Raw genomic sequence first — 25612 nt, forward strand, 5'->3', positions numbered from 1 at the left:
CTCTCAGTGTTCTGTGCTGTTATTTAGCGCTAATTTACCCCTAAAGGTCTGCTAAGAGCCCAGGAAGCAGCGGAAGTGCGGAAGCTGCTAGACAATATCGACCTCCCATGGTTCGGTAAGTTCTCTGGTTCAGCACCAGTCAGGTCCCAAGGATGCGGAACTAGTGAGGTTCAACCTGTAAGTGTGGTTACAGCAAGGATTTCATTTGTTCCCTTTAATGAGCCACTAACACAGAGGCTGCATTTGATTTAGAAACACAATATTCTTTGCCCCTGCAAGATGTCATGGTGTCACATTCTGCTGGCAATAAAATGACTTTTATTGTTCAAAACACGAATGCTCCTCCCTTCTGACAGGGGATATGAATTTCGTCCTGTATTTATTTATACTCTTACAAGAGAGAGATTGATTTTATTTTTAACTTCATCAAGCAGCACTTGAAATAACAAGCTATGATCACACGGACCACCTGTGTTCTGGGCAAGCGAGGTAACGGGCCTTATGATGATAGGTTCTCTGTCGTAACAGCCCAGTGAGAAGTGGAAATGACGATGCAAGCACCCCCCAACCTTCTCCATCCACTATTAAGGATCTGAAGAGTGAAGCAGATCCACTCATCAGTGCAAGAGCCTGGGGTTTGTTCTACACTGGCGGAGAAAATTGAGGTAAGATATGCAATTCCAGCTATGACAACTGCATAGTTGGAGTCGACGTACCTTACATCGATTTTCTGGGGCGGCCCCACAGCAGAAGGTTGAGGGGAGAAACTCTCCCGTCAACTTCCCTTATTCCTCATGACTGCAAGGAGTAGCATGGACATGAGTGCCTTCAGCATTTGATTTAGCAGGCCTTTACTAGACCTGCTAAATCAAACCTGGAACGAAATCGGAATGAAACTGGAGCATCGGTCGTCTGGAAATTATAGACAAGACCTAGGTCTAGAACACTGGGTTCTGTTCCTTTTTCTGGGAGGGAAGGAGCCAGGTAGTTAGGCAGGGGACCAGGTATCAAAGTTATTAGGTTCTAGTCTTTGGTTGGCCACAGAGTTGGTCTGTAACCATAAGCAACTTGCTATACCTCCTTGGGCCTCAATCTCACCATCAAAATGACCATACTATGTGGGTATAAGAAAGCTTCATTAGTTCATTTGTACTGATACGGCATCTTTCCTCCAGGGACCTCAAAACCCTTTGCCAACATTATTATGAACGTTTTACCAAAGGAGGAAATGGAGCAGGAAAGAGAGCCATCAACGACGTGGCTTTGCAGTGAATGGCCATTATGAAGTGGACACTTGCTGGAAAGTGGCTGTAAATGGCCTGTGAGGTGTTTGAAGGCAGCAGGGACCTTCCCCAGTCTTGCCATTAGAGGCGGATCTGATGCTTGTGAAGGAGTCTTGCGATGCTCGGTGTCCCCTTTTACCGGCACCCCGTAGGTTCACTCACCAGCTTCGGCATACTCCACAGATTTTAGGAAGAGTCCAGCTGCCGGAGCCATGGTGCTTAGTGGATAAGCCAATGGGTCTCTAATCTCTAATAGTTCCTTTATGTGGTATGGGGCGAGCCTGCCTCGGCCAACTGCTACCAGAGCCCCTACCATCCTGCGTACCTGAAACAACAGAGAATCCGGTTTAGAAATACTGTGAAAACCCTCTGCCCTGCACCTGAGGTAAACTAGCAAGGCCCAGGGGCATGTAACGTCCTGTAACGACTAGGGCCAGGGAATCAACATATGGAGGGACGGGCCCAGCCCTGCAGGTCATACTGGCAAGTCAGGTTGCGAAGACATCCCAACACTGCCAACCAGTAACGTAAGCCTGGAGCTCAGAGGAAGATCAGGACATGTTGTGTCTCTGCGGCTTCTGCGGGTATTTTTTGCGCCAACGGTGTCTGTGGCATCTCCCTGCCAAGGCAGCTGGGGAAGGTCACGTCATAAAGGGATTGGCAGCTCTTAGTGCCCACTGCACCCCTCACTCCAGTGCCCTTTGGGTCCGGACAGAGGCACGGCCTTAGCTGAGGAGGGAAGCGCGTGCTTAGTGCCTGGAGCTGGATACCCAGCATACAGCACAGGACTAAGAGGGCTCAGGCCCTTGGAGAGGGATTCCAAGCTCCCGTCTATGCTTGGTTTCTTTACCGAGATGCCAATTCCAGGGACTCATTCCTGACATGGACTCGCTGGGTTTGTCTGCACCGGCCAATGTCAGCTGACTTGGGCTCAGGAAGCTGTAAAACTGGAGTGGAGACGATCAGGCTCGAGCAAGAGCCCAGGTCTGGGGCCCTCCCCCATTCCCCATCATGGGGTCTCAGGGCCCAGGCTCCCCGCCTGAGTCCGAACATCCACACTGCAGCTTTGCAGCCCCACAGCCAAGCCCGAGTCAGCGGTTAGGCTCAGCCGTGAGCGCGCTAGGGCTGTGTAGACAACCCCAGGCTGTGAGACCCCCTCACCGCAAAGAGCCCTGACTCTGTCCATACACACCTGGGCTGGACTGGACGTTGCAGCCTGGAGCCCCACACCCCCTCTGGCTGTGCTCTTTTCGCTCACCGGGTCTGTCTGTGGGGTTAGGAGACCTGGAGTCCACAGGCCCTGGGTTTGTTCTCTGAGAGCTTGAGTGTCCCTGGGTTAGGAATCGTTGAAACCAGGGCACCACCATCAGGCCCAAGTTCAACCATACCCAGCCCAGACTTCCTAGTACCCTCCCAGCACATAGCTGCTCTAGCCCCTTTGTCCAGGGGGTCCGGCGGCAAAACAACTGGTCACCAAACTCGACTGTCCCATGGGACCATGCATGAGTCTGGAGTCTACACTGCAAAGCAATAGGGCTGCAATCCAGGCGTGGAGCCCCAGCTCCCATGGGGTCCTGGGCCTGAGCAGCGTGTGTGGACAGACGAGGGGCTGAAGGCAAACCCTGGGCTTACGCTGCAGTGTAGACAGCCCCTGGGAGCCCACCTGTATGACGCCCTCCCTCACACCTGGCCCCTGCTCCCACTATCCCCTGCTGAGCTCCAGCAGCTGCCCCCATCTCCAGCCTGCAGGGGGCAGGACACTGCACTGCAGTGATGGCGGACGGGGCGGGCAGGGAGCAGCTCTGCTCTGATTTGCTGCTCCATGCGTCCATCCTGCTTGTGCAGCGGCGGCGGCCACCCACAGTGACCTCTAGTGGCCAGGGGAGGAAGGGGGTGAACTGCCGGCGAAATTCCCAGGCCCCCTGTGTTCCCTCCCTTTGCAGCGTGCCTCTGTCTGGCGAGTGTGCATGGGCGGAGAGCTGAGCGGAGGCGAGGTGCAGCCGCGCCCACACATCCCTCTGCAGCAGGAAACTAACGAGCACGCGACAGAGCTGGGCTTTCACACTCCAGTTACGCAACCCCCGTTGTTTCCAGGCGGGGGTGACTCGGGAGCCTGTTTCTCTCTTCAAAAGCCAAAAACCAAGTGAGTCAGAAGAGGAGGAAATGGCCCCTGCAGCCGGCAATTTGATATTTCAAACATCTCCTCTGAGCTGCAGCAAACACTCCCCCCGCTCCTGCCACTCAGTGAGTTTGCCCAGGCTGGGAGGATGACAGTGCTACATGGAAAATGTGACCCTCACATCCGTCCTCTTGACATGCCCCTCACCTGAGCATCTTCTAGGCCGGGGTAGGAAATCATTTTTTTATCAAGGTCCAAATTTCTTGGTCTAGGCAGAGTCAAGGTCCAAACCCCAGAGAAAACAACAATCTAACATCACACTAGATATGTATTTGCTCATTTAGTGTCACCCGGGACTCCTGGGATCATTGAAAAGCAGCCGGCAGCCGGGGTTTGGACCAATCTGCCTGCTGACGACCCTGTTCTGCTCTCGCATCCCGCTCTGGCTCTGCCAGCGGAGCTGCTGCAGAACCACCACTGGAACTTGCATCCGCCGGGGCCTCCGGCTCCCATGATGCCCATCTCCTGTTGCAAAGCCGGCAGCCTCCTTCTCTGCAGACAGGCCAGGCACTCAGGCCGGGGCAGCAGAAGCCAGTGTCCGCTTGCAGCCGCTGTTTAACTGCGAGTGGCCACAGCCTGACAGTTCCTTCACGGAAAGGGAGCTGACATGGAAAGGGAGAGCAGCCAGGGTGTGCGTAGCAACTAGGGTTGTAAAATCCTGGTTAACTGTGCAAACAGGGGAGGGCGGGCTGGAGAGCCCCCCTCACCTCCGCCATGGACAGGGACTGCTCAGCTGCACTGGAGCGCCCCTGTCAGGGTGTGCTGGGCCCGCCATGGATGAGGGCTGCATGCCCCCTTCTCTCAGAGGGCTGGAGCAGCCCCCCGCCCACAGTAGACCGGGGACTGCTCCAGTCCACCAGTAAACTATAACCGGTGAAGCATCACCCGGAAAGGTGATGTTTGCTGGTTAACGGCTAACCATTCCCACACCTTGTAGGAACGACAGCTGCCTACAGGATCCGCGGTCGCGAGATAACAGAGCTTTTTGGGGGCAGGGCCATCTTTATCTTCCCTTTGTACACGCCGGGGTCCTGGGCCATGTCTGCGACCATATGAAGGTGCTGCGTCGTGTGTCCGCTCCGTGGTGAGCATCGCCTCCATGCAGGTGCGCATAAGTAAAATTCATGCCGCTCAAGGGAGCGAACCATCAGGGACCACTGGGCTGCACCATTCGGCCGCTAGGAGCGGACATTTCCGTGTTATGCAAAAAGGACACTAAAAAGTTACTTGTTTCCTTTTCTATTCTTGACAGCCTGTCATCTGTCATGTAGCTGCTGCCTCCCCAGCTCCCCCACCGCCTTCCCCCGCATGACTCAACGGGAGGCTGATTCCAGGATCCATGCTACGAAAAGCTGCCTCTCATTGCCTTCTGCACTGGCTACAGTCTCTGCTCTCTCCCTGTTACAGCCCAAGGCAAAGGCCGAGCTGTCTTAGCAGAAGAGTTTAAATATCTTGTCTCCCTTCACCATCCAGAATCAGAGCAGGATGAACTGAGGTTTCATGCAGCAACTCAATTGCAGGTTGCTAAGCGTGTGCCGGATTTTTGTACAAACCCTTGAAAACCAAGATCCTGGCTGGCTATTAAAGACCCTCTCTATTTCATGAGAGCGGGGTTAGCTCTGTGCCTGCCCACTCGCTGTCTTTATGTCCCAATAATGAAAAACAGAAGTATCAGGCAACTCAAATCTGTTTTTGCTGAAGAAGCCAAAAACCCTGAGTTGGGACTTCTTCAGCCCTTAATTGGAGGGGCAGGAGGATGATTAAACCTTAACAGAAAGGTCTTTTCTCCCAGCTGTTTGGCAGGCACTTGAGTTAAAAGGGGGTTATGATTATTGAGTATTTGAACTGTGGCAATGCCTAGGAGTGCTGATCACATCTTATCTACAAAGATCCCTCTTCTTATTTACTCTGGTTACACTTTCTTGAGTTAAGATCCCATAATCCCACCAGCTCTCCAGTCAGCCATAGTGTCTTCCAGGAAAAGCAGTGCAGACAGCTGACCTGCCACTGTAAAAAAAAAGGCAAAACAAAACCACAAAGCCCTGCCCTTTCTGCAGTACACCCTGCTGCAGCAACAAAAGACACCAGCACTTTCTGAACATCATCTTCAGGGGCTGCCCACAGCCTGACCTTTCCCTCTTGCCAACAGAGCCAAGAAAAAACTCAGCACCTCCCTTCTGAGCAGGGCTGATGAAAGCTCCTTTCTCCGGACAGTGCTTCCAGAACTAGAGTCTGGCAGCCTCTGAGCTGGGACTTCTGCAGCACCGACTGAGCAAGGCTGAGTTTGCTAGCTAGGCTGCACGATCATCTCCCAAGCCCTTCTCCCCCCAGTATACTGATGAACTTATTCTGAAACTAGACTCCTAGCTCTAATCTCCTTGCCACTGGCATACTTCATGTGTGCGCTGTGCCTTTCCCATGAGGCTGCAGTCAGGATGAAACACTTTTAAGTCCCACCACAAGCCCTGCTGGCAATACACTACTAGGGGCAGTGCTGTCTGGCAAAGAGATTGTCTAGCGGTTAGAATTCCTAGTGGTTAGAGCAGCCAGGAGCTCCAGAGCTGGGGAAGAGCAGTCAGGAGGTCTGGGTCCTGATGACTGCATGGTGTAGACAAGTCAACTTGCCTGTGAGAAGTTTAGTGTGCAAAGGGCTTGGTGATCCTCAGGAAAATACAGAGGGAAGCAACGGAGCGGGTTCCAAACCTGGGTGGCCAGCTCCTAACAGGAGCAAACAGCAGGAGAGAAGGTTCAGTGGGAAGTGATTGGGACTGCATCCCTTGTTTTCCTGCCCACGGGAAAGGCAGTCCCAACTCAGGGTTTCGACTTCTCCAGCAAAACCAGACTCCATATGCCTGAGATTTCTGGTTTCATGATTGGGTGGCACCTTTAAAGATGCTAAAGAAATAAAATGGGTTGGGGGGGGTGACAGTTTTATTTCCACATTTGCAAGTCATCTAAAAAGGAGGGATCTCCTGATACAAGCGATACAACTCCAATTTCTCTAGCAGTTTGCATCACAAAATGCTCCTCCTATCTATGCCCGCCCAGCCAGCAGCCCTGCGATCTGCAATGCAGCTACCTCTGGGGTGGCAGGGAGCAGAGCGGGAGGGCCAGGCGTGACAGCCAGTGGGCAGGCACTGGGACTAACCTAATGCACAGCAGCTCCTGGTGCAACATCCTGGCAGTGACCAGCCATTCCTCCTCAGCGCTGCTGGAGCTTTGTGATTGTCAGTCTCCCTGGCCCTGAGTGGGAAGTGACCGTGCAGGTTCTGGGGAGACACCAGATCTAGTTTTCTGCCTGCGTGTCACACATTGTGGGGATGGGGAGTCACATTGACATTTGGAGTTGGACCCGGTAACATGCTACTGACGCAGCACTTGCTTGTGGGTTGAACTTGTAACTCTCATCACCTCCTGGCGGGGTCGCTCTCGTATCCGGCTCCCGTCCCACCTCTGATTTTGGCCACCCAGCTGATTTTATCAGCAACGCCTGAACGCGGATGGAGTCTGTATGAGGGAATCAGGTCAAACCCGGCTGACACGCTTACTTGTGCAAACAGCTGTCGTGCAAACACAAGTCCACTATGTGCAATTGGTTATGCCCACACAGACCGGAAGGGTAGGGTTAACATCTGAGTTATGTTTCTATTTGTTGTATTAGACAGTTTGTGTCTATAAAAAAAATGAAAAAACAAATGCAAAGTGACCCCCCACAGAGAGCTAAGTGCAACCCTATAAATGTAGAGCAGGAAACAATTATCCAGGAGGTTGCCTTTCCAGTGGGGTGAACTGAAATCCCTTGAGCAACTAATCAGGTTTGTCCTCGTTAAACCCACACACAGGTCAAGCAAGCAAGGAGTTATTTATATGAAGACAAAGCACCACCACTTTCTCACTAATCCAATCAAGCCTGCCCCTTCCAAGGCAGTTAGCAATTTGGGGGTGTGTCTTAGCCCATCAATCTTGAAGAGTCAGAAGGCAAACAGGTCACTGATAAGTTTTATGGATCTGCCCTGGGCAAACCCAGCTCGGTCACCTCCCTGTCTATTTGCTAAGCTCTGACATTTCAGCAGGGACAAAACAAGCCAGGTGTGAGGGTATGTCTACACTGCAGGCTTCTTTTGGAAGAACCTTTTTTCAGAAGAGAGCTTTTGAAAAAACGTCTTCTGAAAGAGAGCGTCCACACACAAACGCACATCGAAAAAGTGATCTGCTTTTTTGAAAGATAGAGTCTACACTGAATGGACGCGCTCTCACAAATAATCTGTGATTACCAGGGCTCGCCAGCCGTGCCGTTCTGCGTTCTGCATATGTGCAGATCTCTCTGCACCGGCTCTTACAGGTTGTAATCTACTCGCCATGGGCAAGTAGATTACATTATTTGTCGAGCCCTGGTGATTACTACGGATGGAGTGGCCACCAGGGCACCTGTGCTTTTTCCTCTTTTCTCTTCTTCCAAAAGAACTCCCTCTTCCCCATCCATACATGCCTTTTTCCAAAAGAGCTCTTTCAGAAAAAGGCTTCTTCCTCGTAGAAAGAGGATTACCAACGCCGGAAAACCCCTCTGTTCTTTCGATTTACTATCGATTGCAGTGTGGACGTAACTCAGGTTTGGTCGGAAAAATGGCCGTTTTTCCGACAAAACTCTATGGTGTAGACATACCCTGAGTGAAGAAAGGCCCCTTCCAGACACACACCATTTTACATTTTCCCCACTAGAGGTCGCTGCCTGCTGTGACTCTCACTGTGTTTCAGGTCTGCCTGCCTCAAAGACACACCTTGCCAAATGCAGCTGGCGTGGGCCGCTGCACCGGGTACCGAGCTGAGTGGGGTTTCTGCAGGGCTGGGGCAGGCTGGCGTGGCAGGCTGCATTAGATAGAGCTGGGTTGTGAGGGAGCATGGGGGAAGCAGAATCTCTCTCTGAATAGCCCTTCCCAGGAACACGGAATGGGCGGGAAGAAATCCCTCCCACGCCCTTTCGACCCGCTGCGGCTCAGTGGCTGGACGCTGGCAGCCGAAGCTGCTCCACCCAGGGTGAAAACGAAGCCGGTCTGCTGGAACGGCATCCAAAACAGCCACTTATTGCTCCCGCGAAATAGACCCCCTGGCCCCTGGCTATGGCCAGGATGAGCCCCACCAAACCAACCTTTTCCTAACAACGAGCCCCATTAAAGTGCGGAGTCCTAGGGGGGATGAGAGGGTAGGGTGTTGAAAACCCCACTCCTGAGTCATTTCAAAGAAGCCAGGACAAAGCTAGAGGACAGGGCAGAGGAGGGAACAACCCTGCAGCAGAGAATAATCTCTCTGGGAAAGAACCTACCTGGTACACCAGAGCTTTTCCTTTGTATAGTCCTGTGCCGCAGTGCATGATCCAAAACACAAGTGAAAATCCAGACTGACCTCTTTAAGCACCATAACAAGGTGTGCGATTGCCTGGCTCAGCGAGGGGCAACCCAGGCTAGTGGCCCGCAGGAGTGGCCCTCCTTCATTTTAGTGGACCGCAAGATTGTCAGAACCAGGACTGTCTCCCGGAGAGGGGAGTTTTGCTCACTGCGCTGGCGTACCTAGAATTTGCGAATTGGGCCAACTGAGCCATCGCAGCGCTTTGATTGGCTGCAGAGGGAGCGCCCGGCTCTCAATCAATGCTGTGTGCAATCAGCACGCACCTCACTTCCCGTGTCCTGGATTTACACGCATGTCACGTTAGTCATACAGGCAGGAAAAAAACCTACATGGATGGAACCAGCAGAATCTGGCAACCCTGCCCGTGGGCAATGGTAAACAAAATGTCTCGTGGGCCACACACAGAACCCCGATGGGCTGTGGGCAGCCCCAGGGTCACCGGTTGCCCACCACTGGCCTGGCTATTGGAGGCAACCACTCACACTGCAGGGCTAAGACAGGGCAGCTTGGAGAAAATCAGAACTCCTGCCTTCAGTCATTTCAGAAGCAAATGTAGAGATTCCGGTTCTACTGGCCTAATGCTGAAATAACAACATCTGGGTTCTAGTTCCGACGGCTATGGATTCACTGCACCTCCTTGCCTCAGTTTCCCCATCTGTAAAAGAGGGAAGAACCCCTCCCCCCAAGGGTGTAGCAAAGTTTGCTTAGTGCTTGTCAAGTGCTTTGAGATCCTTGGGTGGAAGGGGCTGACGGCGGATAGAGCTGAATACCACTGCACCGTACCTGCCTGTAGAGGAAAGATCTGCTCTTGAATTCTAGCTCCCAGAACTGCAGTCCCCTAGAAAAAGAAACAAAGATCCGTTTTTAAAATTCTCTCAAACCAGGGCCCCACAGCCCCAGACATCACCAGCCAATTCCATGCAGGCAGGTGAATCAATGCAAAGACGTAAGTTTAAACTGATGTAAAGGGGCCGCCCTAATCTCCACAGCAGCAGCGATACGGTAGCTTCCTACCGGGCCCAGATGCCGGGGGAACTATGCGGAACCTGCAAACAGTCAGCGATACGGGGAGCGAAGCCACAGAGAGCTCCGCTGGCTGGAAATGTCTGCAAAAGACGAGCAATTTCACAGGCCATGTGGGCAAATGTTACAGTCCTGAAGTAAGAGAAACAGCACTGACTGAAATAAAGGAGACTCTAAAAACTTTGTCGGGGGAGAGGGGGAGGGAATTGAAATGCTGCTTTGAAGACAGATGGTGCCAGACCAGGCAGGGCAGATCAGGGCTGCATGGGTCACGCATTGCACCCTACCCAAAGCAATCTTCTCCCGCATGGAGCTCAGAGGAAGCACGACCTGCAGCAGCAACTCCAGGCTGCACGCAGCAGACGCGAGGGCCTGGTGTACACCCAATGTGCACAAAGTGCGTCGGCCAGGCTCTGGCTGGCCTCATGTGGGTGGGGATGGGAAGAGGTTTCTCCTCTCCTGCCCTCGGCATCTGCCCTAATTGCAGAACCACCACATGCAAATTGCAACCTGCCTGGCAGGTGCTCTCTGCCTGGTGACAAACTGGAAAGAGGGGCAGCTGCAGAGGTGGGGAGGGGCAGCAGGTGCGGCGGGTTTGGGCTGAGCAGTACCATCATCTGGGAAAGGCACTGCAGGTCCATGGCTCATGCAGGCACCACGACTCTTTCCCTTCGCTCCTCAATGGCAACTGCGGACAAGTGGCCTCTCTGCCCCCTCCAGCGAGCAGGGCTGAGCCCCGGCCTCTCCCTCAATCTCTCTGTGCCCTAAAACAGAGTGGCTGCGTCTAGACTGGCATGATTTTCCACAAATGCTTTTAATGGAAAAGTTTTCCGTTAAAAGCATTTGCGAAAAAGAGCGTCTAGATTGGCACGGACGCTTTTCCACAAACGCACTTTTTGCAGAAAAGCGTCCGTGGCCAATCTAGACGCACTTTTCCGCAAAAAAGCCCCAATCGCCATTTTCGCCATCGGGGCTTTTTTGCGCAAAACAAATCTGAGCTGTCTACACCGGCCCTTTTGCACAAAAGCTTTGCGCAAAAGAACTTTTGCCCGAACGGGAGCAGCATAGTATTTCCACAAGAAGCACTGATTTCAGAAAGCAGGAAGTCAGTGTTCTTGTGGAAATTCAAACGGTCAGTGTAGACAGCTGGCAAGTTTTTTGCAAAAACACTTGCCAGTCTAGACACAGCCTGTCAGTTTAACTTCATGTGGATGAAACAAAAGACTAAACGGGCTTCGGGGGAGGCGAGATTAAGGAGGAACAATTCCGCTCAGAATCTTCTTAAACCTTGGGAAGGAGAAGAGACACACACACACCGGTCCTGTTTCCAGGCCTCCTGGCTGGCACTCACCAGACTTGCCCACCAGGTTTCCGCTTACAGAGGAAGCCTGTGCTTGGCTGGGGCCCGTGGGGGGAAAGAAGGGTTTGGATCTCAGCGTTAGTGCTCCTATAGAGACGTTTTGGTTTTTTCCTGGCACTGCAGAACAGAACGAGCCGACGCACCTCAATCCTGACCTGCAGCTTACTGCCTCCCCCTCTGCTCTGAGCTGCCCTGGCCCCCCAGGAGGCAAGCACAGGTGGTACCATGGTTGCAATCCCCGGAAAAGCACCCCAGTGAGTCACGTGCGGCCGACACTCCTCAAAGGGGGCAGCTACAGGGAGCCCTACGACCGAGTCTTCTTACTGAAGAGCAGGATCACTACTGGCTTCAGCCCCAGACGCAGCTGCACAGCCTGGCGATGCCACTTGGCAGCAGAGACACGGTCACTGCTTGGGGGGGTGGTAAAGCAACGCGGGTGCAAATTGAATCTCCTGTTCACAGCAGGGGCTACAGCCCCATCAGTCAGTGAAAAGGGTTGGAATCCCCCTTCATCTGGCCCTGCCCTTGGGCAGTAGCCTCCCTGTGTCAGGGCTAAGATTCTTTCTCTTTCTTACCAGCTTTGGGAGTGCCAGGGGGTGGCTGAGCCTATGTCGCTTTTGAGGAAGCCGGCGGCGGGCTGGGGATTCTGTTGGGAGATTCTTTTCCTGCCCTTTCAGGTGGGACACGTTCCCCTGACAGCCTGAAATTCGCCCGCCCCTCACCAAGTCACACAACCTTAAAAAGCCCCAAAACAAAGCAGGTCTGGGCCAGGGGGGAGGCGATGGCCAGGCACACTTGGCAGGAGGAAGCTTTTACGAGGTGGGCCAGCTGTGGGGAAAATCTGGTCAGTTTCACAAGCACTCGCATGTGCCTGGATGTCGTGCCTCAGCCAGCTGGGCTGGGGGATGACGTGCCTTAGCTTGGCTCAAGGATGCTCCACACAGGTGCTGCCCGTGGGCCAGGAGGCTCCACGTGGGCTGGGAAACAGACGTTTTATTTGCACCGGGCGGCTGATCCCTGCCGATCCACTTTAAAGGGCAGCAACCTCCTCGAGCTAGCTCCAATTCAATGCTCAACAGCTGCAGAACCAGCGCGCCTCCTCGAACCTCCCCAGCCTCGCACACGGCTCCGCTGCACCATCGGGGCCACGCAGGACACAGGTGTCAAGGAGGGCAGGGCCCCGATGTGCGGACGGGATGCCTGGAACAGCAGGGGGGCTGCAGGCACGGTGCTGTGTGAGCGTTCAGAACTGGATCAGCGGCCATGGCGCCAGGCTAAGAACAAGGCGCACTGGCAGAGACCTCGCGGCTAGAATGGCTCCACACAGCACCCTCAGCAAGTCTGCGGATAACACTAAGCTGGGGGGAGAGGTAGATACGCTTAAGGGCAGAGATAGGGTCCAGAATGACTTAGATAAATTGGAGGATTGGGCCACAAGAAATCTGATGAGGTTCAACAAGGACAAGTGTAGAGTCCTGCCCTTGGGACAGAAGAATCCCAAGCATTGTTACAGGCTGAGGACCGACCAGTTAAGTAGTAGTTCTGCAGAAAAGGACCTGGGGGTTACAGTGGATGAGAAGCTGGATATGAGTCAACAGTGTGCCCTTGTAGCCAAGAAGGCTAATGGCATATTAGGTTGCATTAAGAGGAGCATTGCCAGCAGATCCAGAGATGTCATTATTCCCCTTTATTCGGCTTTGGTGAGGCCACATCTGGAGTATTGTGTCCAGTTCTGGGCCCGCCACTACAAAAAGGATGTGGACGCATTGGAGAGGGTCCAGCGGAGGGCAACCAAAATGATTAGGGAGCTGGAGCATATGACTTATGAGGAGAGACTGAGGGATTTGGGTCTGTTTAGTCTGCAGAAGCGAAGAGTGAGGGGGGATTTGATAGCAGCCTTCAACTTCCTGAAGGGAGGTTCCAAAGAGGATGGAGAGAGGCTGTTCTCAGTAGTGACAGATGGCAGAACAAGGAGCAATGGTCTCAAGTTGTGGTGGGAGAGGTCCAGGTTGGATATTAGGAAAAGCTATTTTACTAGGAGGGTGGTGAAGCACTGGATTGGGTTACCTAGGGAAGTAGTGGAGTCTCCATCCCTAGAGGTGTTTAAGTCTCGGCTTGACAAAGCCCTGGCTGGGTTGATTTAGTTGGAATTGGTCCTGCCTAGAGCAGGGGGCTGGACTTGACGACCTTCTGAGGTCTCTTTCAGTTCTATGATTCTATGATTCTGTGAATGGCGAGGGAAGGATTTTTAGATCAGGGCTTTGGATCCAGGTATATCGAGGTGGAGGAGACTTGCCCAGCATTTACCCATGGCTGCCGACCCCCACTCTCCACACACATACCGAGCGGATGGGCCTGCTACTTTCAAAAGCACTAAATTCGCACAAAACCAGCCTCTCCTCCCCCGTCTCCGACGCCACAATTGCTTTTGGCGTTTGCCGCAATTATGCAGCTTCTGTTCAGGAGGCGGGGGGAGGGGACAGGGGATTCGTGAGGCTTGTTCGTCTGATGTAACCCAAACAGACATCTCCCAAGAGGACGCACAAAACGCACTCTTCTGCAGCAGATGCAAAATGGGCCTTAATTGAAGCACTATTATTTAACAGCAGGCATGGCGGCCCTTATGCACAATTTTACTCTAGGCATCTGGAAGTCGCAGGGTTTGAAGGGTTAGAATCAATGGTTAATAATGACACCAACGTCAACTCCACGGCCAGAAGCTGATTTTTCCACCGCAGCCCAGAGCGGCTTCTTTTTCCGGATCCGTCACTTGCCCTTGGCCAAAGTTTTCACCTGAATGGAGTCAGAGATGGGAAATGAAGGTGGCAGTTGTACTGACAGTGGCTTGCTCTGCAGCTAGCAGTGAAGCAGTGTGGCAAGGAGTTAAGAAGAGACAGTCAGTTAAGAGGGGTCATGGCAGAGGCAGGCAAAATAATGAATGTGCTAGGAGAAGAGCTGATCAGAAACCAATATGACCCTGTGTCATGACACACAGACACACAAGGGGATGGTCAGCAAGTTTGAAAAGTGGCAAATTCAAACCTGATCAAAAAGTAGCCGGTGGAACTCACTGCCACAAGATTTAATCGACACCAGAAGGTTAGCAGAATTAAAAGGACATTAGGCATTGATAGGAGTAACAAGACTAGACAGAGTTAGAAGAATGCATACTAAAAAAACCCAAATCGGGCCAGGGTTTTGGAAGGATAATCAGTAGCAGTAGCGGTATTGCAACACCTAGGAGCCCTGTCATGGACCGGGCCCCATTTTGCTAGGTGCTGTACAACCTTGTCCCCACCGAGCTAATAATCTATGTATAAGACCAGAAGAAACAGACAGATACAGACTGATGGGGAAGTACAAGAAAACCACGAGACAGTGCTGGTCAACACATTGTCGAGTTTTTGTAGGCACTACAGGAGAGGAGAGTCTTAAGGGGGATAAGTCATTAATTTTGTGGATGTTTATGGGGAGATGCACCAGACAACAGGCCAGCACAGGAATAGGGATGTGAAAGGGTAACTGGTTAACCAGTTATCTGGGCTATGTCGATACTGCAGTCTTCTTCCACAAAAGCTTATGCAAATGAAGCGTGGAGTAGTATATCGTCATGCTTCATTTGCATAATTAATTAGCAGCTGTTTTTGCGCAACAGGCTTTTGTGCAAAACCAAGCCATGTCGACGGCTCCTTTTTGCGCAAAACCCCGCTCTTGCGCAAGAGCCGTTCTTCCTGAAAAAATGAGGACGAACGGTTCTTGCGCAAGAGGGGGTTTTTGCGCAAAAATAAGCCGTCTACACAGCTCCTTTGTGCGCAACAGCCTCTTGCGCAAAAACGGCTGCTAATTCATTATGCAAATGAAGCGCAGCGATATTCTACTCCGCGCTTCATTTGCACAAGCTTTTGTGGAAGAAGGCTGCAGTATAGACGTAGCCCCCGGTAAGCATCACTCTTAGTGGGTGAGGCTTACCAGGTAATGGTTAACCGTTAGTTGGGGGGGTAGCCCCACCACTCACCAGCTGCTGCTTCCTGCCCTGTGCAAGCTGGGAGCCTGCAGCCCAGAAGCAGACAGGCTGAAGCAGCCCCTGCCCATGGCACAGGCCACAGCCCTCCTGCCTCCGTTTAATCAGTTAACCAGTTAGACTTAATGTTTAACCAGTTAGCGAATTGAACAGGATTTTCCATCCCTCCACAGAAGAAAGCACAAAAGGGGTTCCATTTTTCAACCAAGCCCTCAGGGAAGGAAGGCGGGGATCCTGGGCCAGCTGGCGGTGGGAGTCTGCCTCATGGCGGCGAATGAGAGACGGGAAAGGGCCTTGCCAAGACAAGCAGCTTATGCATCCACCGGCGAAGGGGTAGTTGCAAAGAGAAGGGCGACACGGCAAAGCAACAGGCTTCGAAAATCTTCGCAGCAGCGTCCTGAATGGATTGGAGCGGGACGGGGCGGCGTTTGCCACGCGCAGGGAGAAGTGTGTTGCCGTAACAGAGGCGCAAGGTGAGGGCCTGGATAAACCTTCCTGTTGTGTGGCAGAAGCCAGGCTCTTGCCAGTGTGATTTGGGAACAGGTGAGATCAGAAGTGCCAATTGCAAGGCCTGTGTCTTTGACATAACTGGCACCAACCACGGCTGGAGACAAGAAACTGGACGAGATGGCGCACCAGTCCAGACCGGATGCTCTTAGAAATTGTCTTAGAGGAAGCTCTTATCCTCTGTGACAAAGCCGTTGCCCCATACTGGTATGTAAGGGGTTAAAACAGATCTGGGAGAGGGCTGGCACCCAATCAGAAGAGAGCAAGAGACAGCCAATCAGAGCCTAGCTAGGCCTATAGGACAGGCTGCAGTGTAAAGGGAGCTCAGTCTCACGCCTGCCCTGGAGTGCAGGACCTAGCTGTCCGCTAGCAGGGACCTTGGACAGAGCAGTGCTGGGGAAAGAAAAGATGAGCCAGGGGAGATCAGGCCTGAATAGATTCCGGGCTGAGGCTCCATGACAGGGACCCAGGGAAGTACTAGGGCTGCAGAGGAGCAGCCAGGGCAGGAACAGGCAGCAGGTCCAACCCCCTTGCCAATGATGAAGTGAGGGAAGGGGCTAGATCAGTGGTGGGCAAATACCAGCCCGTGGCTGGATCCGGTTCTCCAGGATTAGCCCCTGAAGGGCCACCACTAAATTGACCTGCGCCTCTGCAGGGCCGGGTGCTTGCAGCTCCTGCTGGCAGCAAATCACCGTCCCCGGCCCACGGGAACTGCAGGAAGCGGTGTCCTGTTCCGTGCCACTTCCCGCAGCTCCCATTGGGCGGGAACAGTAATCCCTGGCCAATGGGAACTGCAGGAAGCGATGTCCTGTTCCGTGCCACTTCCCGCAGCTCCCATTGGGCGGGAACAGTGATCCCTGGCCAATGGGAACTGCAGGAAGCAGTGTCCTGTTCCGTGCCACTTCCCGCAGCTCCCATTGGGCGGGAACAGTAATCCCTGGCCAATGGGAACTGCAGGAAGCGGTGTCCTGTTCTGTGCCACTTCCCGCAGTTCCCATTGGGCGGGAACAGTAATCCCTGGCCAATGGGAACTGCAGGAAGCGGTGTCCTGTTCCGTGCCACTTCCCGCAGCTCCCATGGGGTGGGAACAGTGTTCTATGGCCAACAGGAGCTGCAAGACCAGTGCCAGCGGAGGTGCAAGTAAATATGGTAGCAGCAGCCAACAGGGGCTAACCCTGGCAAATTGATTCTGTGTTATTGCCCACCCTTGGGCTAGATGATGAACAGCAGTGGCTCACTGAGGCAAGTGATGGCTTAGGAGTAACAGTGGCAGGAGCACCACAGTCTGGGAGGGACATGGGGCCTGGCATGCCAGGTAAGAGCAGGCAAGACAGCAGCCAGAAGAGGGCGTTCCAGTGCTGGAAGAGCTAATTCCCAAGACCAGGCAGCAGTTGGCGCTGGGGCGGGGAGAAAACTCGTCACATCCTCCACAATAAACTGACCATCAGCGAATACTCGAGGGGGGGCTGCTGCAAGCAGCGATGGATGGAGCCAGCCGTTCCCGCTTTCCTGTGGTCCCCTCCAGGAGTGCTCCCTTGCACAAGCCTAGGTGCAAAAATTAACTTTCTCTTGCAGCTTCCAAACCGGGGTCAGGCGCTGAACATGGAATGATTGGCAGCCAAATGCCCAAAAGGGATTTCTACTTATCCAACCAACAGGGACTGCAGCCTCCCACTAGACAGCCAACCAGTCATCTGGTGTCTGTCAGCCCGTTGTTTGAAACAAACAGCTCTCCCAGGCCAGACAAGCTTATTAAAAACCATGTTTATTTCACAACTATGTAAATCCCAAGGAAAAAAGACAAATCCTAGAGTACCAACATCATCCACTTTCCACATCACTGGCCGCTTAACACGTGCTACAGACCTAACCATGGATTAGTTCAGCCACTGGCTCAATATGATTAGCTTGAGGTTTGCATCTTTAATGAGAGAGCTCCCCCCCCCCCCGCTCTGTTTTGCACCTGTCTGAGTTAATTAGTTGTGAGCTGAAACAGCAGAGTTTTGAACATCAAAATCCCCCTCCCATTCCATTTAATCAGTTTTCAATTGTTTGGTGTCTGTGACTAGTTCCCCAGTTGTCCAAAGAGTCTTTCAGGGCCAGTGTAGACAGTGAAGAATTGTTTTGCGCAAAAAGCCCTGATTTATTGCATAGCTTATTTTGAGTCTATTTCGCATCTACACAGCACTAAATTTCAAAATAAAGTGTTATTTCGAGTCATCCCTTACTCCTTGTACAACGAGGTTTACGGGGATGGCGAAATAGCGTGTCTGCTATATTTCGGAATAGCGAACACGTTCAAAAGACGCAAGGTAGCTCTTTTGGGATACCTCTGGTATCCCAAAATAACTTTCATGTGTAGACATACCCTTAGTGTGTTTTGTTTTACCTTGTTTAGTAACCTACATTGTTCTGTCTGCTATCTCTTATGACCACTTAAAAGAGATTTTACTAAGTATAAAAGGAAGGAGTTGTTTATTAATAAACCCAGTGTAAATAATTGTTACCAGGGGAGGAGGGGACTGTGACTGAGCCATCCCAGAGCTCAGCAGCTCTCAGTGTCTGCTACTCGGCTGTGGACTGTGACCCCAATTCTGTGCCAACGCTGGAGGAGACAGGAGGGTCTGGCTCAGCAGGACAGGGTGGTGGGGTGCCCCAAAGGGCAGCGAGACAGGCTCAGTGGTGTTTCAGCATGTCAAGTGACAGTCTCAAGGGGATCTCTGTGACCAAATGTGTCAGAGGGAACATGAGAGAAATTTTCAAGTATCTAAAAGGGTGTTACAAGGAGGAGGGAAAAAAATTGTTCTCCTTGGCCTCTGGGGACAGGACAAGAGGCAATGGGCTTAAACTGCAGCAAGGGAGGTTTAGGTTGGACATTAGGAAAAACATCCTGTCAGGGTGGTTAACCACTAGAATAAATTGCCCAGGAAGGTTGTGGAATCTCCATCACTGGAGATATTTAAGAGCAGGTTAGACAAACACCTGTCAGGGATGATCTAGATCAGGCCTACTCAACACGTGGTCTATGGGCTGCATGCAGCCAGCGGCCCATTTGTTTGCAGCCCATGGGGGGAGCCAAAACAAAAAAGTAATCCATGTAATGGTCTTCTCTTGACATGTGCTTTAGTAGTTAAATTCCTAGACTGTCATTGCTCATTAAAAGTGCTGTCAGATAGGTGGAAATCAGGTAACTATTGCATTTTATTAATATCAAGAGAACTCACTTAAATGGGGCCTGTGTGTCGTGTAGTCCTGCCTTAATCTTTATATTCATGCCCGTCAGTGTGAAAAGCTATTTGCATATATATTTGCATGTACATGCAACCACACTTCAGCTGCAACCCTCGGCATGTGCTGAAAGTATCATTGTGGTCTCCAGGGTTTCCAAAGTTGTGTAGCTCTGATCTAGATGGTGCTTGGTCCTGTCATGAGGGCAGGGGCCTGGACTTGATGACCTCTCGAGGTCCCTGCCAGTGCTAGGGTTCTATGATAGTACAGCCGGGGTGAGGGAAGGGCCTGGACTGTAGGTAACAGGAAATGATGCACTATGGGATTTGTGTCATGCTAATTTCAGCCTTTGCATCTGCCCCCTCTTGTCCCCTTGGGAAACATTGCCTCCGGCACGTTCTCCCTTCTGCTTGGGGGAACCCAGCCCTGGGTCTGGCCTGGTGGCTCACCCAACTTCTGTAGTGGTAGAAAAGGGGCCAGGAAAGCAGCCACCCCTGCCAGGGTCAGAAAGCCGACGAGGCACGCGCCCTGCCATGGCAGGCTGGTGACTCCGCCTTATCAACCGCCAGTTGAACGCTACCCCGGTGAACCAGAGCAAGGGATGGGGATGAGGGCAGAGGCTGCTCTGAGGCAGCACCAGGATAAGTAAGTTAGCAAGGTCCAGGAGAGACAAGCATCAAGCCGCACCGGAGCACTGGCGGCAGCACACAACAGACACACTAGGGCAACAGCGGGACGACAGGCATCCTGCAGGGTGTGTATTTCCAGATGGATTGTCACGTTTGCGCCCCACGCCCGGGGGAGCTGGTGAGGTGGAAGTTACAGCCAGCGCGCGTCTACACAGCAGGGCTTAACTCGACATAAGCTACGCAAATCGCGCTACGTCAATTGTGTAGCTTATTTCGAAATCGGGAGCGTCTACACAGCACTTATTTCAAAACAGAGCACTCTTCCTCCGACTTCCCGTACTCCTCGTACAACGAGGGTCACAGGAGTCGGAGTAAGATGTCCTCTGGCTCAACAGTATTTCAACATTAGTTCGAAACAACTGCCTGCGGTGTAGGCGCGGACTAAGTTATTTCAAAAAAATGTTGCTGTGTAGACGTACCTTTGGACTCTGATCCCTGCAGCCTCCTAAAGGCCCTCATTTCAGAGATCTCCCTGCACAAAGACTCTGCACATCCCCTCCAGCACGCAAGGGATTAACAATGTGACTTGTATGGGAGTGAGATCTCGGAACAGGGCGAGGGCAGGGAATCTTGGGCACAGCACTTTAGGCTTCTCATATAACAGGTATTCTTGTAAAGGAAAACTTTATTTTACAGATGGGGAAACTGAGGCACAGCAAAGCATGTTCCCAAGATCACTCAGTAGGTCAGCAGCAGAGTCAGGAAGAGACACTAGATGTCCTGGCTCCCAGTCCCTCTGCTCTGATCCCGAAGTAAGGCTCCTTCCCAAACGAGAACTGGCTTTAACAACTAGAGAGAGCAGCTATTGCTAGTTTACTGCAGGTTACATTTCTACTTCATGTATGCTTCTCAGCACCCCATTCAAAGGGCTGTTCCAAAACAAGTGCTGCAGGAAATTGCAAATCGAGAATTCTGTTTCCTAATGAATTGGAGCCATTTAGCAAATAACATTTGCCAGTGTCAACCGGGAAGCAGAGCCAGGCAGCTCTGTGCATTTCCTTCAAACACAATTAGCCGGGCATCATACAACCAAGATAATGAAGTTAAGGAGCCCCCAAGCAGGTTAGATCTATCCCTATGTCTTCCCCTTCTTTCCAGAAAGGCAGCTGGAGAATTCAACCCTGACCCTTATGTTCCAGCCCCGTGTGTTTCTTCCATTTGAGTTAAAGGAGAACTCCCTCAGCCTGCCCTAATGGGTCTGTAATACTGGGGTATCCCAGAAAAGCTCTGCCATGCCTAAGGAATGCATCCCGTCGGAAAAGCAGACGCATTTTGTCGGCATCCCTGTAAACCCTGTTTTACGAGGAAGAAGGGAGGTTCCGAAAGAAGGTTTTTTTTCCAAAATTTGGCCCCGTGTAGATGGGCCAAATTTTGGAAAAGCCTCTTTTGGGCGTAAATTGGAAAAAGATATGCAATTTGCATTCCGCAAGTTTCAGATTTATTGTTGTAGCATAGACATAGCCACTGTCTCCCGGGCAGGAGAGTCAGCCACCAGAGGGCGATCGCTCATTCATACTCTCAAAGCCAAACTCCCTATCGCCTATGTCGGTGAGGGGCTCTGACCTATCCTCCCAGTGGGAGAAACTAGGCCCTGTGCACAAGCTCAGTCGGCGCTGGGACTAGCAAGGCAGAGAGTGAACATGCCAGGCACGGTGCCCCCCCCCCCCGGCCAGCGTGGCTCGTCCATCAGCGCTGTAGGCAATGCATGCTCAGCCAGGCTAACGAGCACGGACTGAACAAGCATGTTCTGATGCTGTTGCAGATCAGGTCTCAACGACAGAGGCTAAAAATAGAAAGAACATAGCAGGCGGAACAGGGAGCCCAGGCAAAAGCGCCGGGGAACTGACAAGATGCGTTCGGTGCGAGCCACCGCTGAGCTAGCCAGGCAGTTAGCGTGCAGCGAACACGCAGCCGGCCCGGTGGTGGGGGGCTGGGAACATGTTCCGCTGAAGGAAGAGCCTGTGGTTAATGCCCTGGAGGCAAGGGTGGCAGGTTTGTATAATTTTTGGTGGTGCCCAGAATGGGTCTCTCCTCCACCCTGTCCCTTGGTACCTTCCCCTTTCTTCTCCTGACCTGCCCCCTTCCCCTCAGCACAAGCCCCTCCTCTCCCACCCCTTTCCCCTATTTTCCCTCACCCCACCTTATCCTACCCTACCTTCTTCCTTCCAGTTTGCAGCTGCTTCTGGGGCTCCAAACTACTTGCCTGGCCTGGTGCTGGGTCACGCGGTTTTAAAGTCCTAGGCTGTGACGTCACACCACACCCAGGCATCTCCCCTCTCAGCTGTTGCGTGGCGTTTCAGCACACCGTGCATGCGCTCTGGGGCTGGGAGGGGGGCCAGCAGGTGGTGGCCGGGGGAGAGACCCAGCTCCAAATATTGGTGGAGCAGGGCCCTTGGCTCTGAATATTCCTGGAGCACGGGCACCACAAGCCCATATAACACGCTGCCTATGCCTGGAGGAGAACGCAGGCCAGGTCTACGCTACGCGAGAAAGTCACCCTAAGATGCACCATTCCAGCTACAAGAAGAGCGTAGCAGGAGTCAATGTCTCAAGTCGCATTTCTACGGCGTCCCCACCGTGGGAGGTCGACGGGAGAAACTCTCCAGTAGTCTTCCCTTAATCCTTGTGACCCTGGGGGGTACCAGGGTTGATGGGGGTGCCACTGGCAGTCGATAAACCGAACCTGGAAGATCGATCTCTGGAGCATCTATCTGGGGGTAAATGTAGAGCTGGCTGGGGATGGGAAAAAAAGCATCAACCTTCATGGGTGCTGCTTACTGGGTAATGGTTAACCAGTACCCGGGAGCAGCCCCCAAACCGAGAGCTGCTCAGTCCTGTATGGGGGGCGGGGGGGCAGAAGCCGGCAGCCTTGCATGCACGGGGAGCCGGCAGCAGAAGCTGGCAGCCCTGTGGACAGGGAGCTGTTCCAACCAAGCTGGATCAATCCCCGCTGGGATCCTGCTTAATAGGTTAAATCTAATGTTAAACCTGGGATTTTACATCCCGAGACCTGGCCTCAGGTTTTTCACCCATTCATCGATTCTAAGGCCAGGGGGCCCACTGGGACTCTCCAGGCTGGGCTGCTGCAGAGCACGGGGCCAGGATCCAGCCCCAAGCAATCCCGAGGGCAGAGCTTTCAGAAAAACATCCCGTCTGGATTTTGCAAAGGCCAGTGCTGGAAAATCCACCACGCTGCTGGGTAAATTGCTCCAGTGGTAAATCACCCTCCCTGGGAAACATTTACGCTTTACTCCTGCTCGGAATTTGTCTGACTTCAACTTCCAGCCCTTGGACTGGGTTCTACTTTCTCCACTAGAGTGAAGAACCCATGATTACAGGGCTGTCCCCCATGCAAGGACTTACAGACTGTGACCAAGCCCCTCTTGATCTAAAGTGAGCCTGAGTCTATCACGACAGGGCAGGTTTTCTTCGCCTGTCGTCCTTGCAGCTCTTTGCCCCCTCGCCGATCTATCAGCACCCTTCGCGTATGGCGAGCACCAGAACGGGATGCAGGATACCAGCAGCAGTGCAGCCGTGCCCCGCCCAGACGTCAAATAACCGCTCTGCTCCTTCTCGAGAGGGCTCTGTGGATGCAGCCCAGGATTGCATGACCCGTTTGGCTCCAGCATTGCATGGGGAGCTCATGTTCGATAGATTATCCACCACGACCTCCAAATCTTTTTCAGAATCCCTGTTTGCCAGGGTAGAGTCCTCCCCCCTGTAAGCGAGGCCCATGATCTCTGTCACAGATGCCCACATTTACATTTAGCCATATGAAAATGCATCTTGTTTGCTTGTGCTCAGCTTAATAAACCATCCAGGTCAGTGGTGGGCAGCCTAGGCCAGTGAGTGGGTCGCATGAGTGGCCTCCTTCATCCCAGGGGCTCAAGATTGTCAGAACCAGTTGGTCTCACGGGCTAGGGTAGTTTTGCTCACTGCAATTTGTGGATTGCATGATTGCAGCGCTGTGATTGGCTGCAGAGGGAGCGCCCGGCTCTCACAGCCAGTGTTGTGAGCAATCGGTACCCACCTCACTTCCTGTGCCCTGGCTTTCCCCGTGTGTTACGTTAGTAACACCGGCAGGGAAAAACTACGTGGATGGAAACCAACCAAATGGAGCAACCCTGCACATGGGCAACAGCAAATGAGATGTCTCGCAGGCCACGCGCTTGGTCTGTATCAGTGATCCGGCCTCTTCATCATTTACCTCTCCCCCAGCCTGTGCATCATCCGCAAACATTCGCCGCTTTCTTCCAGGTCATTGATAAAAATGTTAAATAGCAAAGGGCCGAGGCCTGATCCCGGCGGGTTCCAGGGGAAACAGACGACGAGACCCCATCTACACGGCCATTTTGAGAGCTAGCAGGGGATCTGGGTCTGCCATGGGCTTGGGCGAGTCATTTCATCACTCTATGACTCTGCTCCCCAATGGGGTGACAGCACCGCCCTTGTCTGCTTGGTCTATTCTGGCCCTGATTCAGGAGAGAACTTAAGCACGTGCTTCACTTACCATTGACATCAATGGGATTGAGACACGTGCTTCAGGGCTTTGTGAATCAGGGCCGGCCACTGTGAACCATTCAGAGCAGGGAGCGTCTCACTAGGTTTGTGCAGCGCCTACCACACCAGAGATCCAGGTGCGACCGTCGTGCAAGGGCAACTCCACAAACCCAAAGGGCCAAACACACTCTGGTTTGCCGCTCTTCTCCTCTCCTCCCAGTGTGCAGCTGGCATCGGTGAGGCTGAAAGGCCAGGAGAGGCTGCCCTCTCGTACCCCGAGATCTTGCTCATCATGCCATCTCTGCACCGCCGTGGCAGGCGCGGGTTGGCACCTCTGCCATCCGGGATCTTTGCTATTAAAAGGAAGGGAACTTGGAAGAGCTAACGAAACCCTAGACCAGGGGCTTTCCAATGTTTTTGTTCTTGTGACCTCGCTGAAGAAAATGATTGATGCCCGTGACCCAGTATAATTCTGTCTTTTGACAAGAGTGCGGGGCTCAGGGTGGGGCCGCAGGTGCGGGGGGTGAAGGCTTTGCCTGGGGAAGTGGACTCTGGAGTGGGACCAAGGATGAGGAGTTTGGGGTGCAGGCTGGGGGGGGTGGGCCAGAGGGGTTCATTATGTAGGTGGGGACTCGGGGCTGAGGGATGGGGTGAGGTACAGGGGTGCAGGCTATGGGATAGGGCTGGGGATGGGGTGTTTGGGGTACAGCAGGGGAACAGACAGTAGGGCTATGTCTACACTGCACCTCTCTTGAGCAAAAGCATATGCAAATGAAGTGCAGATTAGCATATTGTCATGTTTCGTTTGCGTAATTAATTAGGGGGCATTTTTGCGCAAGGCTTTTTTTCCCCCCCAAAAAAGGCTGCCTACGTAGCTCCTTTTTGCACAAAACCCCCCACTTGCGCTAGAGCCGTTCTTCCTAAAAAAATGAGGAAGAACGGCTCTTGCGCAAGAGGGGGTTTTTGCGCAAAAGCCTCTTGTGCAAAAACGGCCCCTAATTAATTATGCAAATGAAGTGTGGCAATATGCTAATCCACGCTTCATTCGCATATGCTTTTGCGCAAGAGAGGTGAGGTGTAGACGTAGCTGAAGCTGCCTTAGCAACCCCGCTGTTCACCTGGTCACTCCACAGCAAGACGACCCAGTCTCTGACCTTCCACCACCCTGTACTGGGTTGTGACCTGTATTTTGAAAATCACTGCACTTGACGCCTGAACTTGCTGATGGACCACTCGCCAATTCGACGCGCCTCAAGGTGAGAGGGTGATAGAATCTGAACACGCTCATTCTTTTCTGCCGGCGTGGGGGCTAGGGATGTGATAGTGTAGCTGATTAACCAATAAGCATTATTGGTTAATGCTATAGACTACACACATTGCTCCCCACCCCGCCAGTAAATGTTTTAGCGGGCTGGCCAG

General features: G+C 52.7%; 1 protein-coding gene across 6 annotated transcripts in view; it reads right to left on the minus strand.

Annotated features, from left to right (window-relative positions):
• PUSL1 (pseudouridine synthase like 1) overlaps positions 1-25612 on the minus strand; it is an 85289-nt gene that overhangs the window by 2232 nt on the left and 57445 nt on the right. For all 6 annotated transcript variants that reach the window (XM_075906655.2, XM_075906653.2, XM_075906654.2 and 3 more), the window contains exons 6-7: positions 9649-9703; positions 1446-1608 (exon numbers count right to left, since the gene is read on the minus strand). In XM_075906655.2, the coding sequence (XP_075762770.1) occupies positions 1446-1608; positions 9649-9703 (218 nt within the window). The remainder of the gene's footprint in view (positions 1-1445; positions 1609-9648; positions 9704-25612) is intronic.

This window comes from Pelodiscus sinensis, chromosome 24 (genome assembly GCF_052426305.1).
Source record: "Pelodiscus sinensis isolate ZL-2025 chromosome 24, ASM5242630v1, whole genome shotgun sequence".
NCBI lineage: Eukaryota > Metazoa > Chordata > Testudines > Trionychidae > Pelodiscus > Pelodiscus sinensis.